Source organism: Thermobia domestica, chromosome 2, assembly GCF_964235325.1.
Source record: "Thermobia domestica chromosome 2, izTheDome1.hap1.1, whole genome shotgun sequence".
Lineage (NCBI taxonomy): Eukaryota > Metazoa > Arthropoda > Insecta > Zygentoma > Lepismatidae > Thermobia > Thermobia domestica.
The window spans coordinates 184,400,034-184,418,603 of record NC_137455.1 but is presented as its reverse complement, the minus strand read 5'-3'; the positions used below and the strand labels follow the sequence as shown (position 1 = coordinate 184,418,603).

General features: G+C 35.2%; 1 protein-coding gene across 2 annotated transcripts in view; it reads left to right on the top strand.

The window, feature by feature from the left end:
- Fem-1 (protein fem-1 homolog B) overlaps nt 1–15,702 on the top strand; it is a 54,443-nt gene extending 38,741 nt beyond the window's left edge. For both annotated transcript variants that reach the window (XM_081748233.1, XM_081748231.1), the window contains exons 6-8: nt 1,513–1,629; nt 6,487–6,593; nt 14,615–15,702. In XM_081748233.1, the coding sequence (XP_081604359.1) occupies nt 1,513–1,629; nt 6,487–6,593; nt 14,615–14,772 (382 nt within the window). In that variant the 3' untranslated portion in view covers nt 14,773–15,702. The remainder of the gene's footprint in view (nt 1–1,512; nt 1,630–6,486; nt 6,594–14,614) is intronic.
- The last annotated feature ends 2,868 nt before the right edge of the window (nt 15,703–18,570 follow it).

Here is an 18,570-nt window from a genome sequence, read left to right as displayed (position 1 = left end):
TGTTTGTGGCTGTTCTGAGCTGTTATAATGAGTCGGTCGCTGGTCTCCATATATAGCCTCACTAGTGAAAAAGACTTCCATTCCCAGTCAGTCAATTAATCGAGCTATCCATATCTTGTATAAATACCCATGTTACATGATCTGCGTTTACGAGAGGTTCAGTTTTTTCCTTGATTGTCATGCTTATCTAGTGCATGTTCGAATAATCTAGTGCAGTCGTATTTCATCAGGGGTACGCAATGACTTCTTAGGGGGTGCATAAAATTTAAAATAATTATAATGCATTTCAGTTCATACTTTGTTCCATGCTAATTCTCCTGTAGTATAAACAGTTGAAGTCTATGAAATTATAGCATGATTCCTCTGTTTATATTACCACTGGGCTATTTAAGAATAAGTTCTATAATTTATTTTTGATCGAATTACCTATAATCAGAAGGAATACTTTCAATTCGAGGCCATTTAAATATTTAAAGCACAGAATCCGGCACTTTTTAAGAGTAAATTTAAGAACTTGTAACCTTTACACTCTTACGCATTTAATTTGAATTTACAATATATAAAGTAAAAGTAATAAAGTTTCATTTACAGCAATAGAAGCTATTGATCCTTCCTTCGCGTTTTCTCAGGTAAAGTAAATACGATTTGTCTGTAACACAGCTCTTCAAACGGCTTACATTAACCCTTTCTGACCTGAATTATTTTTTGGAAATGAAGAAATTTATTTCAGTGGATTATATGTTGAAGTCTAAGGAAGTAAGAAAATATTTTTTTCCTCAAAATTCTATATTGTCAGGGCGCTATAACTACAACGTATGAGACAACTTGGAACCATTCGGCACGATATATGCGCTCGAAAGCCAAGGAAGCTTGTGATTCCAAATGGAATCACACGGTCAGAAAGAGTTAACAAAGAAAACATTACTCGAATTCACTACTTGATTCACAGGTTACTAACGAAAGAGATCTTAATGGAGAATACACTTGTAAACGCGGCGTCGGAAAACTACTATTACTAATCGAAAATCTAGAGTCCTTCCAGATTTGAGCTTACAGTAAATGGGCTCGGGACAAACACCATATGCGTGGGTTTTCTCGGGGCTCTCCCGATTCCTTCTACTTTCTTCATTTCTACCATTTCATTCCTTATCATCATCACTATTTTTCTTAGCCTCAGGGTATAAATTTATTATTAAATAATAATCGAAAAGTAAAATTTGAAATTCTTTGAGATATTGAAAAGTAGTAAGTGGGTCAACAGTTAACTCCTCTATATGCCGTTCATTGTAAGAAAACATGTCTGTTTTGCACTTCTTTTAAACTTCGATCTGAGTACTGAGTTATTTAAAATAAGTAATTCATGCTGTTTACTCTTATAATACTAATATTCATGTATTTTACTTGGTGTGTTCTCAGTATGCTAGTAAATTGAACCTATGACTGTCCATTTGTGTAAAAGTTAACTTGAATTTAATCTGGTTGCGCGAAGTTCAATAATTTTTTATTTTCTAGATTTCCATGTGCGGCTACAGCTAAACTGTTAATCCAATGTGGAGCCGATGTGAATGCAATGGATCTAGATCGAAATACGCCTCTTCATATTATAGTTAGCTATCAGAAACCCATTAGGTATGTAGAGTTTAGCTTGTATTGTAACATATTCAGTGTATTTGATGTAAATATAATGTATATAGGGTGTCTTGAAAATGAAGAAAAAGTGAGCTTTTTTTTTTTTTTTTAATGTGTACAAATATAAGTACATACTGGAAAACTTTGTTCTATAAAACGTCAAAATTCACTACTAAAAATGTCTATGGTCAGCTGTAGGCGCTACCAAATCGTAAGTAAAGCACGCTTCTATCGCATACATAAAAATTAGGCCTAATTTCCACCCAAATTCGCTCTTGAGAATGTTACGAAATTTTATGGTTTGGAAAAGAAAAGGTCACGAAAAAGTCACGAAACTTCATTTTGGAATTTTAGTAGACATCCTGGTATAGTCTATCCTGTGTGCTTTTATTGTACTTCGTGTCAATACTTCTTTGTTCTTGTCCGATGTCCTGGCAAGGCAGGCAAATTTTTTTTAACATATTTTCGGTGTTGTATGTAATCATAATCTGCAGTGTCAGTGGGCTGTGCTTTCTTCCTCTTTTTTTTTCATAAAAGTTCTTTGGAATACTTTAATATGCATAGGAGGCCACGGTGGCTATATGATAGAGCGTTCACCTTTGGTACATTGGGTCCTTGGTTCGATCCCAGCTCGCGCCAGGTGAGCTTAATGATGAACAAACACCGTGTGTTGGTTTTCTCGAGGTTCTCCCACTTTCTTCATTCCAGCATTTCATTCATTCTCATCATCACTGTTTCCTTTAGCCCAGCCGGCATAATCATGGGAATTGAAATTTATTTCATTTCATTTTTAATATACATAGTTAACATCCTCCCCATTTATGTGGAAGATTCTGGTATGATCCTGCAGAGAGTATATTTGGTTTGAATTGAACGTCACATTCAACAGAAAGAAAATAGCAACAAGTTCTTCCGTACATCTATAATTGTCCCTTATATGTCCTTGTTCTTTTTCTTTATGCTTCCTTGTGGCAAAGTTATTTGTATTCTACTATTGTCGCTAGAGGTTCGGATTCAATTCACACTGGGAGTACTTCGTTCCGGATGCAGGTTAATCATTATAGGTCCACGTTTTTCTAAGTCTCAGTGCTGAAAAGGAAAGTACAATCAGAAGTGATCTATTGACCATTGTAAAATTTCACAGTTTATTTTGTTTGTGTTTGGTATGTTGGTTAAAGAAAAATAGGTATTTCGTGTAAATACTATGTAATATAGCTAGTTTTAATCATATTTATACTGTTTAATTAGTAAATTGTTACATTTATTTATTGAACTTAGTAGGTAAGATAATAACCTTTTTGAATTTCGTATGGAAAGGAATAATTATTAGATAGTTAATTGAAATATATTCGGTCAATTAGTTGCAGTGATTGTAATAGCCAGTAAGCTGCAAACAGTCGACAGTTGAGTTAATAGTGGTTGTGGTCTTTCATAAGAATAATTGCTTCAGCCAATCTTCGTGAAATGCATATTCTCTCACTGTACCAAGATACATCTTTGTAAAGGTCTATGGGGCAAACGAAGATAAAACAATGCATATTGATTAAGAGATTTTTAACAATTATATCCGTTTTTTCATGATTTAAAAAAAAAAAATTCAGTTCTGATGCCAGAAATAAAGTTGAGTTATTCGTTTCCTTTACGCAAGTTTGACACACACACACTGTACTGTTGTAATATTACACTTATGAAATAGTATTCTCAGCATTACATTTTTTAAAAGACCGTCCGTTGTGGTATCGTGGAAAGCCAATTGCAATGTATTGTTACTTTTTTTTTTTTTTTCGATTATATTGGCACGTAAGCAGTTTCGTACAGTATTATTGTATTCCTTTGTGGCAAGTGACTAACATGTGCTTTCTCCGTGCTCATGGTTCCAGGTTCGATCCCTTGTAGTAATATTTGCATTCGTTACAAACTCGAGTAGTGGTTCGAGTTAAACACTAAGTTCATCTCGTAAATTACAATTAATCAGTCAGAGTGTTAGTATGAATATGATGATGTGATGTCACAGTTACTTCGTGATCTGTCGAATTCAACCAACAGTGAGTTTTGTTCTCGAAAAGTTTCTTGATGGAATTCAATGAATCTTTTCGTGAGCTTATCACGTACAGTACGCAGCAAAAAAACCTGCAACATGAGCATGTAAGTTTATTGTGAAACTACACCTAACAGCACAGGGAATCAACATAACGTCTCAGTGGCACGAATCACGCCAGGAGAAACCTCGGCGTCCTCCCCTGCACATTTATTTTCGAGCAAAAGAATTCGTCGTTTCACAATAATCTTACATGCTCACGTTGCAGGTTTTTGGCTACGGATTGTACAAACGAATCCGTTCTTTCTCGCAGTAAAGTCGTGTTTAATACATTTTAAGTTTGTCACAGTTCGTGACGTCGTTTGGTTAGATGCCGATACTGCAGAGTCCACATTTGTTTTTCTTGTTCTTGTTCTGCTGCTTTGGAAACCCTCCTCGCCACTGAATAGGATGATATGAAGTCTACTTCGAAAGGATAGCCTTGGTCGCCATATCTTAGGGAGAGAATTCACTTCTGTTGTCTCAGATAATGATCGGGTCCGGCTGGAGTCGAGACGTTATAACTCCTAGTCGGATGTAAGTCGCTGATGATTAACAAATACGGAATCGTTCTCCACAGGTGATATTTCGGTTAGAGTGAATGTTAATCTGTTAAAAAGAAATGAATTCCATAATTCCGTGAGATATCATTGTTTACTGAGGTATTACATTGTATTACCTTAGACAATACAGTTAGTCATCAACAGCAGTAATATAGAAATGCGTAATCATTAAAGACAATAGCAGAGATATATCGTGAAAATAAGCATAAAACAGAGAAAAGGGGATGCAGCTTGCAAGATACTTAAATTGAAAAAACAGTAAATGTAAGCATATCAAGTATACACATAAATATCATTCATAACATTATTTCACCATTCTCGTTCATTATTTCGTTATTTATCACTATTACGTCATAATCATTAATCAAATATGATTTGATTATTAATATCGTTTCAATAATACCTCGCTAAGGACATGGCTTCGCCTTATCAATTTAAATGATGCATGCATCTACTACAGAAATTAGAATCATATACAAATCGTTTTGCCATGACTCATCCATGGGATGTAACAGAATCAGTGTATAAATTAGGTATCAAAATTCATAGATTATATTATACATTACTCTTACACATATATGGTAACAAAATAATAGATCATCATAAGGAATTCGGGGACAAATGATTTCGGATCAAACAAGTAGTCCTCACTAACTGGCTTATCGTATCAACGCCTAGGGCAAACTGCTGAAGTTAGAAACTTGAAACTTTGACAGTGGAATTTGTGATGGAAGATACCATTAAGGGAGAATTCTTAGTAATAATTCGACATGGAAGGGGGGAAGGGGACTGGAGATTTCACTTATTATAACAATATGCGCATATCTCGAAATCCCTTCAAGTTATAGACAGAAATTTGGTATTTAGATTTTTCATTTGAAATATATATATATATATATATATATATATATATATATATATATATATATATATATATATATATATATATATATAATATTAGAATGGAAGATAAGAGTGGTGAGGGATTACAGTTATTACAATAAGATGTCCCTATCTTGGAATCCCTTAAGACTAGAGTCATAAAATGTGGTATTTGGATTTTTCACGTAAAATAAGTAAACAAGTGTTTCAACTTGAGATGTTTGGCGTAGAATGGAAGAAAAACGGATGGAAATTGCTCATAAGATGCCCATATGAAGCGTTTGAATTCAAGTTCAGACGAATTCTGTATGAAAAGTATAGAAGGAAGAATGCAAACCAGTGCTCGCAGTAACACGTTGGAATGTTTGCTAATTTCACAATATAATACACTCAAAACACGAATCTACTCAAATAGAATAAAAGGCGGCGTAAATTATGGCAAATCTTTGTAAACGTCGACTTACTGATTATTTTAAATTCAATAATTCTAAATAATAAACCAAGTTATTTATTACTTTCTATAAAATCTTTTCAGTGTAGTATATCTTCCTTTTTCTCTCTCTTAAATTTACATTATTTGAAAACCTGGTCGTGGAGATTAGTGCAAATAAATATGGAAGTCGCCATTTTGATCTACTTACTTCCGTGATATTTAAATACGCAGATTATAACATGAGAGATTAACATTAAATAAAATAACTGAAATAAGACATAAACACATAAATACAGTGGCTATACATAAAAGTGAAAATTGTGAAATAGCATGGATATATAATGATATGGCAAATAAAATTTAAAAAAAAAAATTAAAGAACTAAAATGATTGTGACAGACAGAAGTTCATTCAATTACTAAAACTATGAGTGAAAAAGTAGACATGGATTATAGAAAATGAATAGTTGCGAGATAAATTTGGATGAAAAGTCTTCTGAAGCAATGTTACTTCTGTCAAAGCATATACAGGTAGGAGCTTTTATAATAAAAGGTAATCGGAATTGATGCTGAGCACAAGTCTCAGAATTAATACTTGGAACGCCTCTTCCAAATAAAGAAAACATGAAGTATTTGAAGCTTAAAGAACATTCAGTAGAAAGATTCTTTTTCATATAATGGTTCAGTTCGTAGAATTTCGTGACGTTAATTACATTTCATAGTCACTTATATTAGCGAGAACAGGAATAAAATACAGGAATCAGGTTTTGGTTGTAATAAAATTAATGAAAATGTGAGTTTTTAAAGAAATCTTTGTTTTTTCTGCAATCGAACATTTATTTGTTAGAGATTTTACGTATAAATTTATTAAAACCGTTTTATTTTATTTATTTTTTCCTCCAGTGATTTTCTGACATTGCATTCCATTATAATGGCATTAATCGAAGCGGGAGCTCATATGGATACTGTAAATATCAGGGGAGAAACACCATTTGAAGCGGCCACAACTGGTAAGCAAACTAAAATGTTAAATGGTGGTTAGATGATAAATTGTAATGCATAATGTACTTAAAGTTTGACTGTAAAGTCAAGATTTTTCTCAGTAGAAGTCCTTAATCTCCAAAAATAACAATACAGAGATTAATTTTACGTATAGGGATTTCATTTTTTATTTATTTTTAATCCATTGGAATCATATGACGACCAGAACTTGCAAAATGTAACGGGTCAGTATAAACGAAAGTAACACTTTTCCTGCGCAGAGATATGTCTTGAATTCACTTTGGGCGCCATGGTGGCTCAGTGGTAGAGCGTTCACCTCTGGTACAGTCCGCAGCAAAAAACCTGCAACATGAGCATGTAAGTTTATTGTAAAACTACGCCTAACAGCTCAGGGAATCAACCAAACGTCTAAGTGACACGAATCACACCAGGAGAAACCTTGGCGTCCTTCCCTGCACACTTATTTTGGAGCAAAATACTTCATCGTTTCACAATAAACTTACATGCTCATGTTGCAGGCTTTTTGCTGCGGACTGTACGTAGGGTCCTTGGTTCAATCCCAGCTCACTCCACGTGAACTTGGTGGTGGACAAATACCGTGTGCGTAGGTTTTCTCAGGGTTCTCCCGTTTCCCCACTTTCTTTATCCCACCATTTCCTTCATTTCTCATCATCACCGTCTCCTTTAGCTTAGCCGACATAACCGTGGGACGTAACATTTCATTTAATTTCATTTTTGAATTCACGTTCTCCTGTAAAGGAGACCGTGGGTCGGGAATTTGTCTTCTAAATATGTTGCCGTATGCGTACAGTATATGCATTTAAATCAGATTTCAATGGATATTTTCGTGTAGGCTCATATAGGTTACTAAATACTGAAACAGCCAATTGTTAAAAGCTCACAATGCCCTGGATAGAATTTCAGTAAAAAAGAGAAATTTTTAACGTGGAAATCAACAACTTTCCGCTGTTGATGATAAAACAAATATTTTTTTTTAGAAAACGTTAAGTTTGTATGCGTGTTTTACGACCTTATGCGACACCGAAGTTATGAGAGACGGGCCTGCTACTGACGTAGGCTTCGAACCATGACAAGGGCTTGAATCCGGTGCATTTGGCGGCGGGGACATGAATTGACGTACACTCATGTCCAAAATGATTATCGCATATCTATATCTTCTTGTAAGAATGTTATTTGATAATGATATTACAGAGTATTTTTAATACTGATATTATGTATATAATCGGGAAATGTATATTTGTGGTAAATTTCATAGGAACAGAATTATACGAAAATTAGAATGAGTAAAACAAAATGTTGCTAAATGGACAAGAAAGTTTTCTTTTCGTTTTATTGTTCTTATTTACTACTCTTTTGACATGAAATTTGCCACATACATGTCTGCCGATTATACACATACTAACATTGTAAGAAATACCGGGCGAATTCGTTATCAAATTATATTCCTACAACAACACATTTGTAGACATGCGACAATAATTTTGGACATGAGTGTACCAAGGATACAAAATCAACCCTCACAGTATATAAGGCCGTTTCCCACCATAACATCTCACCTGCAAGAGAGTTGAATCACAAAACCACTACACCGTTCCTGCTGTGATAAATTAGAGTCATACATATATTTAACATATCTATTAGATGACAGCACAATTAATCTCATGGTGTACATTGTTTTTTATAAATTTGTGAAGAAAATGTTCTTCGGCAGATTATTTATATTGTCATGTAATACTTATGTTAAATATTATGTCTCTAATTTAACACCTTGTAGAAAATGTTATTTTGTTGTTGACGAAAACTAGTTAAATTCATTTCAGAGAAGTAATAATTTCTTCTATATTTCTCCACAATATATTGTTCATATTTAATCCTATAATTTTACTTCCTAATCCTCAGTATTGCTTAATATGATTTCCCTTCATCCTTCATAGGACGTTACGGGTCATACCATATAATACTTCATTCCAGAACTCTGTAATATTTAACATATTCAACCTTTCTAATTGCCTGTACAAAGACAACGTATCTTGAGTTGTTGAAATATGAGCAACCAAGTCAAGAAAATAATACCTGAATGGATGTTTGTGCATACTTGAAGTATGTTTTGTGCGTCATTTAATACGATTATGTTTAGACATACTCCAAACTTCTAGCAGGTCTTTTCACCCCAGACATACGTATAGGCTGAAAAGTGCAATTTTCTCTTCTAAAAACTCTTTAAATACTGTACAGTACGGCGGAAAAAAAAACTACAAATTTAATGAAGATCACTACTCTTGCACGTGCTAAGCACAGTTTCAGTAAAATTCCTAAGAAAATCACACTTCTACGGGTCGCAACTGGTAATTGATGCAGTGATTTTATAATTTTGACTTTTGGATTTCTCGCTAGATGGCAGCAACAAAAGTCAATGTACTTTGATGAAACAAAGTATGACACGTGTAGCTACGGAATTTTCTTGCTGCACATTTTAATTATAATTTTTGAGTTTTTATTTCTCTTTTGTTTTGCTTAAAATTTAATTTCTGTTCAATGCAGTATTAACGGTTTCATCCCTACACTCGCAACAAATTTTTGACCAAACCTTGTTTTCACCAAACGTCATAAGCTGTCTTTTGTATAAAGTCTAGCCTAGCTGGAAAGTGTTAACGTGCCTTCGAGGACATTGTGTTGCATATGCACAATCGAGAGCAGCACGCATATGCTCTCACTGGGATTGACAGCGCTTTTCAGTGCTGGAGGATGAAACCTATCATCATTACACACTGTATCATCAAATCATTCATTACACATCTATAGGCGTAACACATCTTTTCATGTGGGCATCAGCCCTGGGGCGGATTTTCGATGGTGGACTCACGGCTAGGATCAGGCAAAACAACTAAAGGCAAACATACAGGATTACCGCAAGTTCTAGCGGGACCCTCCGCGAGCAACACTAAGGACAGGACCCCCAAGGATCCCAGCACGCCTCTTCCACTATAAGCAAATCTCAGCAGCGGCGAAGTTCTCAAGCCTTATTTGCCTCTGCCACTTCAGTCATCTCTTCTGGTTCTGTCCGCAGCAGATCGCCACATGCATCAGAACAGACAGACAGTTACGCCGATCGCCTTCAACAATCTCCACCTCCGAAAAGGCATCGCAATACTAAAGGGAAAGAAGAACTGTAATGATGATGCTATAATTTTTTTACAAACTGCTTCTCCAAGGGCTCTTAATCACTCCAGGTGGTTTACGCTCGCCAATCGAACACTTCGTTTATTTATGGGTACAAAAAGTCTATCTAAAAACCTACTACAGCTTATAACTTATGCTCCAAGTATGTATGCTCCAAGTTGGTTCGAAATAAAAACCCATTCCAACTATACTGGTGGATCACGCAATTTCTACTTTATTTTGAAGAGAGTTCGGAATCTACCCGATAAAGAGATGCAGGAAGCTGCAATAAAATCTCTTTAAGTTAAATTGTTATTTTGCCCACAGTGAAAATATTCTTCTTGCAGCTCTTGCAGATCCAAACATTGAGGTGAGAAGAGATGCAGTGAAAAAAACTTGTTGTTGCAAGGACGATCAATCAAGCTGGAGTGAGAAAATTTTGTAAATCAAATATTATCATCAATCGTGAATTTTGCATAGGAAATTCTCTTTACCTGTATCAACTTTTAGAACTAGAGACAAAAGCTGTTTTTTAAATTTCTTGAGGTTTGTCTCACCCTACTGTACAGCTTGTTACATCACATTGTCACATTTCAGTGCGTGATTGATTGTGTACAGAATTTCGTGTCGTACTTGGATTAAGTCCACATTCAGGAAAATAAAAAAGAACTAGCTGCAACGCAAGAACAGAAAAGATAAGGGAAAGAAAATGTTTGGAAAGTCCAAAACAATTACCTGCAGTTATACACTGAAATAACTGTTTTTTTCACCAGAAAGTTACTTTTCTGTCGAATAGACATATTATGTACCAAATCATTAGATAGTGTGAAATTTCAGCACACAGTTGATAATGTAAGCAGTCTGTGCCCAGAATAAATAACAAGCTTAATTAAAAAAAAATAATAATAATAAGATGAACTGATTTTATGAGTTCAGCAGAGCAACGGTTTAACAAATGCTCCTATATAATGAAAGTAATTTGGTTTTTATAATTTGAAAATATTAAGAGTAGATATTTTTCTATTTAGTACTACTATTGGATTTTTTATTTACTTTCGTAAGATAATACTTATTTAACAAGGGATAGTAAAAACTTAATTTTTCATATATTTTTTAAATAATAATAATAATAATAATAATAATAATAATAATAATGTGTGGCTTGATTGTTAGTGATACCTAACACTTGGCGTTTAACACATACTAAACTATGCTTGAATTTATCCTTGTGTGATCGTTTGTAGCTTACATAATTTCGAGTTCCTCACAAAGCATGATAGGAACGTGTAACTCGGTTTAGGAAATTTAAGAGACGACTTGTACGAAACTTGAAACAATTTGGGCGGAGGTTTCTCTGGCCAAGCACACAAAGCTACTTGTTACTGTTTATATAGATCAAAGAAATAAGACTAAGATGTTATGTGAGAAAATAGAAGGAATAAACCGATTTTTCCCACACCATGCTACCTGTAGGTACGAATTCTGTGAAATTGAAAAGAGCGAGAAAGTATGAGACTGAGTGGGAAACCAAATTCAGGTCTTCTGCTTACTATCCGTTGCGCTGAGCACTAAGCTGCACGGTTCTATCCTTCGATAGTCACACACCATTCGAGCACTGGCCTCAAGATTGAATGGTTCTGTACGATTTCCGGCTCAGTCCAGTACTTTTTTTTTTTTTAATTATTGTCAGAGATATTTATTTGAAGCTTGCCACGAATCACGAGGTGACAAAGTAGTTATTTTTGGCGGTATCAGATGGGCTGACAACGAACATAGTATAAATACCTGGTGTTTTTTTAAGCGTTCATTTCATGCATATTCTCGACTGCGGACAATTTAGTATACACAATACTTGTGTAAACAACATATTAAATTATTATTTTCCCAACGTTCTGTTCAAGATGCATTGTTCTATCTAAAAGCCTTCTCCCTTCAAACTGATGTACTTTTTCACATACCTTCCCCACCAATCAACTATTAACCCAAACGCAAAATCTGTGACTGATTAGAGGAAGCCACTTTGGGGCGATATTTGTCAGGCCAGAAACTTTGTGGCTACAAAGAAATTAAATCTGAAAATTTTCAACTGTGGGGTGAGAATGGTGTACATCATTGCAAACATTTCAAAATTAATAAGAAGTATGGGTCACTGTACCGAACATACTCGTTTTTACATTTCTTAAATTAAAATATATCCTGCTGCAGTTACTGATATATTTATGAAATGTGAAGAAAATTATAATAAGCGTTTTTTGAAACCTTAGTCTAGAACACCCTTTATGCGCTCTTAAGAAAGAAATTGATTATACCATAATCTGTTGGTTTAATAACGAATATATCTTCACAAAATCATTACAGCCTTTTTCGCGAAAGTTGTCAGAATAAAACATACCCATACCAGTAAACTAACTTTCCTGAAATTTCGTGAGATAAAATTAACTATGCAATATTGTAGAGTTGTTAGAATCGTTCTCGAGAATAACACTTTTTTTTGTTTTGTTTTTTTATTATTTATTTATTTTTCTTATTTTTATTCTCCAGTCAACTACCATTGTATTTTGGTATAGACGGAAAACACGAAAATCCTTCCCTGGAGAATCTAACTCTAAAACAATGTTTTAAAATTTGTTTTCAATATGTTGAATGGTGTTTCTAGGCCTCTGTACACTGTACAAAGGAACGAACAGATACGGAGCTCAGAAATCAGTTCTACTGTAGATATGTTCAGGTCATGAGTCGCAAATCCGTCGAAATTGCAAATTTATTTTTTCACTACGTTCTATCTTACCCTTATCCGTCTGTTGAAAGTAGAACTAATAAAGCTATTACTTCTGGTTAAAATATTGAACCTCTGTAGTTTGGAAGTTTACCGCGTATCAAAATGCAAATTAATTTTTCCTGTTTAAAACAATGACTTGATCTCTTCATAAATATCAGCATTTTAAAAGCATCCTATTTTATTTTTCTATGATGTTTAAATTCCATATACATATAAAACAGAACTCCTAGATACTTCATAAATTCCGTTACGTTTGATTTCCTGTAGTATGTTTAAACACAAGTTTCCTGTTAAGAATAAAAAAATTATATAATATTTAGCAATATTAAACTGGAATTTACTCATATTTTTCCTACACTATTTATTAATCCCCTAATATCCAGTTGTAATTATTATTAGGTTATGCAATTAAAAGATACGACTGAGATGCATGTCTTTCAAAGGCTAAAAATGGGAAGTTACCCTACCTGGTGAGAACTGTCTTCGGCTGCGATGCAAAGAAGTCCTCAACCGCATGTTGCACTGCCTGGTGATCAGGGAAGTTTTTTTCTCCCGGTAAGTGATCGAGATTTCGGAAAAAGCAAGGTCATGGTGAGTCTCCACCATTCCTTGAACGACATGGTGGCGTGCATTGTCGTGCAACATGAGGATAACAGCATGTCTGTTAAGCATTGCTGAATTCTTGCGGAGAAATTTGTAGTGGATTTCATATAATCCAGCACTGTAACGATCCGCATTGATGGTTTCGCCTCGATGGAGGGAAATATCTACGGGTGGTTTTGGAAACCGTCCTGGACATTGATCACGATCCAGCCACTGTTCTGACCGTTTACGATTGACATGACACATCAGTTTTTGTTTAGAAGTGACAGTTTGATGCAGAAAACTTTCCCGGTTATTCTGTACACCCAGAGAACTACAAAGTTTTAACTTTCTGAGTCTTACTGACTGCGCGAATCCGCCGAACGACAGTGGTGTGATGTATGCCTAACTCATCTGCCATTCCACGATTACTTTTCCGAGGGTCCACTTCCGTGTTGTTCCTGAAGAGCTCGTGAATATATGCACTTAGTTGATGATTCCGGGGTTCATTTTTCTGTAATGTGGCAGTGGCACTAAATTTCACAAACCAATGGAGTATAATGCATTCATTCACTACTTCTGGTACAAATGCACTGTTGATGTTTTTACGACTAAATATGCAAAATATCCCGCTTTAAGTCGTAAAAGGGAAATCACAGCAATTTTGTGTTCTTCGAATGCGCTTTCACATGATCCAGCAACAACACCCTGTTTTCTGACTGGGTACCCCAGCCTGATTTCTGAACATGAACGGACTTTCTGACATTGGTCCTTCAATTAGTTCCGCTGCAGAGAATTGTTTCCCACCAGACGTAAAATCAGAAATTTCAGTTGCACCAACCCAATGAAAGTATTTTTCGTGTGGATTCTGTATGTACGTTGATGTCATCCGCAAACATTAAACACGAAACTTAATGTAAATTTTCAAGTAGATCATTTATCATAATAACAAAAGCAAGGGGTTTAAATTCTATCCTTGAGTACTCCAGAATACACTGTATATTGCTAGCATTTAATGTTATTAAAATTAATTCATTGAGTTCTTTAATTAAATATGAATGAAGTACTTCTTATCAGTTTCCGCGATTTCCAAGTATTTTTATTTCTTTAAGATATCTTGTGATTAACCAGATCAAAAAGCTAGTTTGAAATCTGTATATAATGCATCTACGTGATTCATGTCGTATTGATTTACCTCGTGACGTTTTATGTTACGATACTGCTATTGGTATCTAATTATTACACACACCATTGTGAATTGGCGTTTGACTGGAAATGAATTAATCAAAATACAAACATTGAAATCATTTATTATGAACGGAAATCCAATTTTATATTACGTTCACCGAATCTGAGCTTTGCATATTTTTTGGTGTTATTTGTTTACATTTTAAGATCAATAGATAGATGTACATTTCATTTATGAATTTGTAGCAAAAAATTATTTATTTAGGAACTGGTATCATATGTTCTTTTTCTTTCTTTTAGGTGTAGCAGAAATCATCCTTAGGACACAAACTAAAATTAGTTTAAAATGCATGGCTGCTAAAGCTGTCAAAGCGTATAATTTAACATATCAAGGACAGGTTCCTCAGTCCCTAGAAAGTTTTATAGAATTGCATGGTCCCGGTGTCCAACAAGGATGACCGTCCAATGACGAAGTAGATGACAGTGATTCGTGATGCCTGTTCCATTGATCATCTCTCTTCACCTTCCGATATATTCTGGGGTTGAAATGTTGCTTTTTTAGACTTGGAGTTACAGAACTTTTTTTAAAGCATGTTTTTTATAAAATAAAACGAAAAAAAAGTAAGCGGCAGTTACCTCAGGATAGTTATCTTTAAGTATACAGGTTTGTAATCGAATGTCATCTATGCAAATTTAGTTAAGTTTGGATGTAAAATATTACTTCATTTTTTTTTTTCAGGAAAGATATTCATGAAAGTGGGTGTGTTTCATCATACTTGTTATTTTCTATACATTTTTAACGTTAATTTATGTGTGTGTATGTGTGTGTGTAAAAACAAAGTGTGAATATTTGGAAACTTTTTTTTTTTCATAGTATACATGGCTTGATTGATGTGTGAATGTTGTTGTTCTTTAAGTCAGCAGATAACTTAATTGACTTTGATATATCTCGATAAAAATGAAATTGCTGATTGCAGTCTTAAAAATACAAATAGAAAACTTAAACAACTTGCATGTATTAGTTGTTCTGTAGAATCAACTATTATGCTAACTACATTAAATGTATTACTTCTAAAAGATTTTTGTGACAGCTCGTTTTACATTATTACTTGAACAAACACATTCATTGTTCCATCTTAAAATGGTCGGCATAAAACAGCAGAATGAATCTATGTGAGTCTCTGAGTATGTTAAAGTCAGGATATATTTATCTGTGAGAATGATTGAAAGAAGTGTTACGAATTGTAGATTTAGGTTTGATAACTTGAGAATTCGATGTGTACAAGAAAAAAAATACTATGTATTATGTTGATTTAATGTTACAGCACTTTTGACAAAATACTTGTTGAACAATTGTTTGAATAAAAACTCGACTAATTATGTTTTAACAGCTTTTCTTCATTCAAACCTTTGTTATCGTATGAAAGGTATTTATATTTCTAAAGGCAAATATGTGCGTCAGTACAAAATATGTTTTTGTTTGTTAATAGTCATTTTATTGACACATATGGAAATATGAAAATAGTATATATACAAACAACTTTTATCTGCTATTACACTGTGTTCTATCAAAATGTTGTGCCCCAGAAACATTCATTTGTGCAGTAGTTGCTGATGGCCAGTTCATAATGCACTGAGGGCTAAGATAAAATAAGAATCATACTTGGAGGCCAGGCAAAAATAAATAGGTAAATAAAAATAAACATACAACAGTCAGTTTAATAACATTTTATTATTACTCAAGTATGAAAACAAAATAATTAATACACAATAGAAGAACAAGCATTACTTTTATTGGGACAATGGTGCCTATTCAGCCATGAAGGAGTTTGGTTAGAATATTGAGGTAATGGAATGGTATGCAACCAATATGACTATTAGGTATGGCTAAGTTGCATACTGGGGGCCGCGGTGGCTCAGGGGTAGAGCGTTCACCTCTGGTGCTAGGGGTCCCGGGTTCGATCCCAGCCCCCGCCAAGTGAACTTTGTGGTGGACAAACACCGTGTGCGTGGGTTTTCTCGGGGTTCTCCCGTTTCCTCCCACATTCTTCATTCCACCATTTCATTCATTACTCATCATCACCGTCTCCTTTAGCCTAACCGGCATAACCGTGGGACGTAAAACTTAAAGATTTCATTTCATTTTAAGTTGCATACTACCAAGGGGCATGTCGTTTATAAAAACTCCTATGGGAATACATGGAGGGAAACTTGGTTCCTAATTTTTTGACCCTCTACATCCTGGCCAAAATTGATGGCTTTTTTGTGTCCCAGAAACAGGCAGACAGAGTAAGTATATATGAAAGAATTCATTTTTTTAAAAAATTTTTAATCGCAGGCCGGATGAAACACTCACGGGCAGCCATTTGATCATCACAAATCCAGATCGTTGATTCGTTCTTTTCAGAGACTGGTTTTCATTGTGTTTGAGAAAACAATATGCGAAACCAGTTCCCCATAAAGCTGTTGAACCGAAACTCTCCATTCTTACTGCATATTTTTTTTTTTTTTTATAAAGTGTCGATGAAGAACAATATGACACAACGACCACAAATCATCACTGACTTTCAGAAAGCAAAAGGTCAATTTTTGTAAGAAAAAATTGCTGAAAAAGCTTCTTTAGGCTCATGATGGTTCGTGGTCGTTACATTTTTTTTTCAATAATTGTAATCCTAAACGCAAATTGTATTTAGGTATGCAGTAGTGTAACTTGTTACGGAAAGTAGTCTTAGAGTTTTAATTATCACCTCGAAAAACTCAAGATATGGCCATGAAACTTGGTGATTGTGTTAGTCGTCCTCTATATATTAACTTCAATGCGATACACTTTTCCCAACAATGAATGACTTGGCGCAGACCTTGGTTGTATACCATTTTGGCTGTTCAGGAAACGTCCCACCTCGAAAATCGCCTCGTCGTCATTCCAGAAATGGCTGCCATTCAGTTGTTTCTTCATCTGGGAAAGACAAAAATTCACTGTGCTATGTTTGGAGAATACGGTGGGTGATAGCCCAAAACAGCAGAATGTGTAACTGTTTCCTGTAGAGAATGAGCTGGAGCGTTGTTGTGGAGCAAACAGATCCCCTTGGACAGCTTCCCTCGACGCTTTGTTTTGATAGCCTCCCGTAATCTTGGCAAGAGATTTCGATAGTATACTCCTGTGATGGTTTGCCCCTTGCCTTATGAGCATAATCTGTTGGCACCACACCATAGAAGTCCCAGAAAATACTCAGCATCATCTTGACCGACTCGCCTTTTTCGGCGGTGGTGAGTCTACATGTTTTCACTGCTTGCTTTGCTCCTTTGTCTCTGGTCATGGTGGTACACTCAGCACTCGTCCATGGTGAATAGACGTTCAAAGAAGTAATCTGATTGGCCTGACAACTGAAACATTTCCGCAGCTGCTTAGTTTTAGCTGGCTTTTTCGGTGGGTGTGGGCAGTTGCGAAACCTATCGAGCGGTGATCTGTGTTATGTGCGAAATATGTAAGATGTTTTAAACTGATCCATAACTGATTTTCACTTTTTCCACTATGCTTCGGTTGTGATATGCCGGTCTATGAACACCAGGGCTTCCACTTCTCTTACAATTTACGGTTCTTCACAGAGAGATAGTCTACCACTTTGTTCTTCGTCATTCAGACTTGTCTAACGACACTCGAAGCGTCTGCGCCACCTAACAACTCTGTCATATGATGGTGCATTGTTGCCATACACTTCCACCAACTGAGCATGGGTTGTTGCAGCGTTCTTTCCCTTCAAATGCAGAAACGAATTACCGCACTTTATCAATGGACTGCGCTGTTTTGTTTTTGCTCTTCTAGCTGCGTATGGCGGTACTGTGGCATAGGGATTTCAATGTGTACCAGGACTATAGACATATACCTGCAAATAATAATAACTTTAGTTTTTCGAAGTGATAATTAAAACTTTATGATTACCCCTCGTATGTGGTATTATTAGGAGTATCGCTCAAATAGCGTGTAGACTGGACAAAACGTAATGGCAATACTGCTGTCACGTGAGAGGCATGTCAGACACTTATATTCTGTTGGCGATCACGAAAGGTTAGACAACAGCTAGGCAAGTGGAAACAATTGCGTCTTACTCATCAAATACCGAGGTGTTTTGAAGTAGAGGCAGATGTTTCAAACGTCCTAACATGAAGTAGAACAATGTGCCCGGATCAAAATTGCAATGACACATAGTCGAAGTGCATAAAGTTCTTTCAGGAACAGATGTAAAGATAAAGCATTA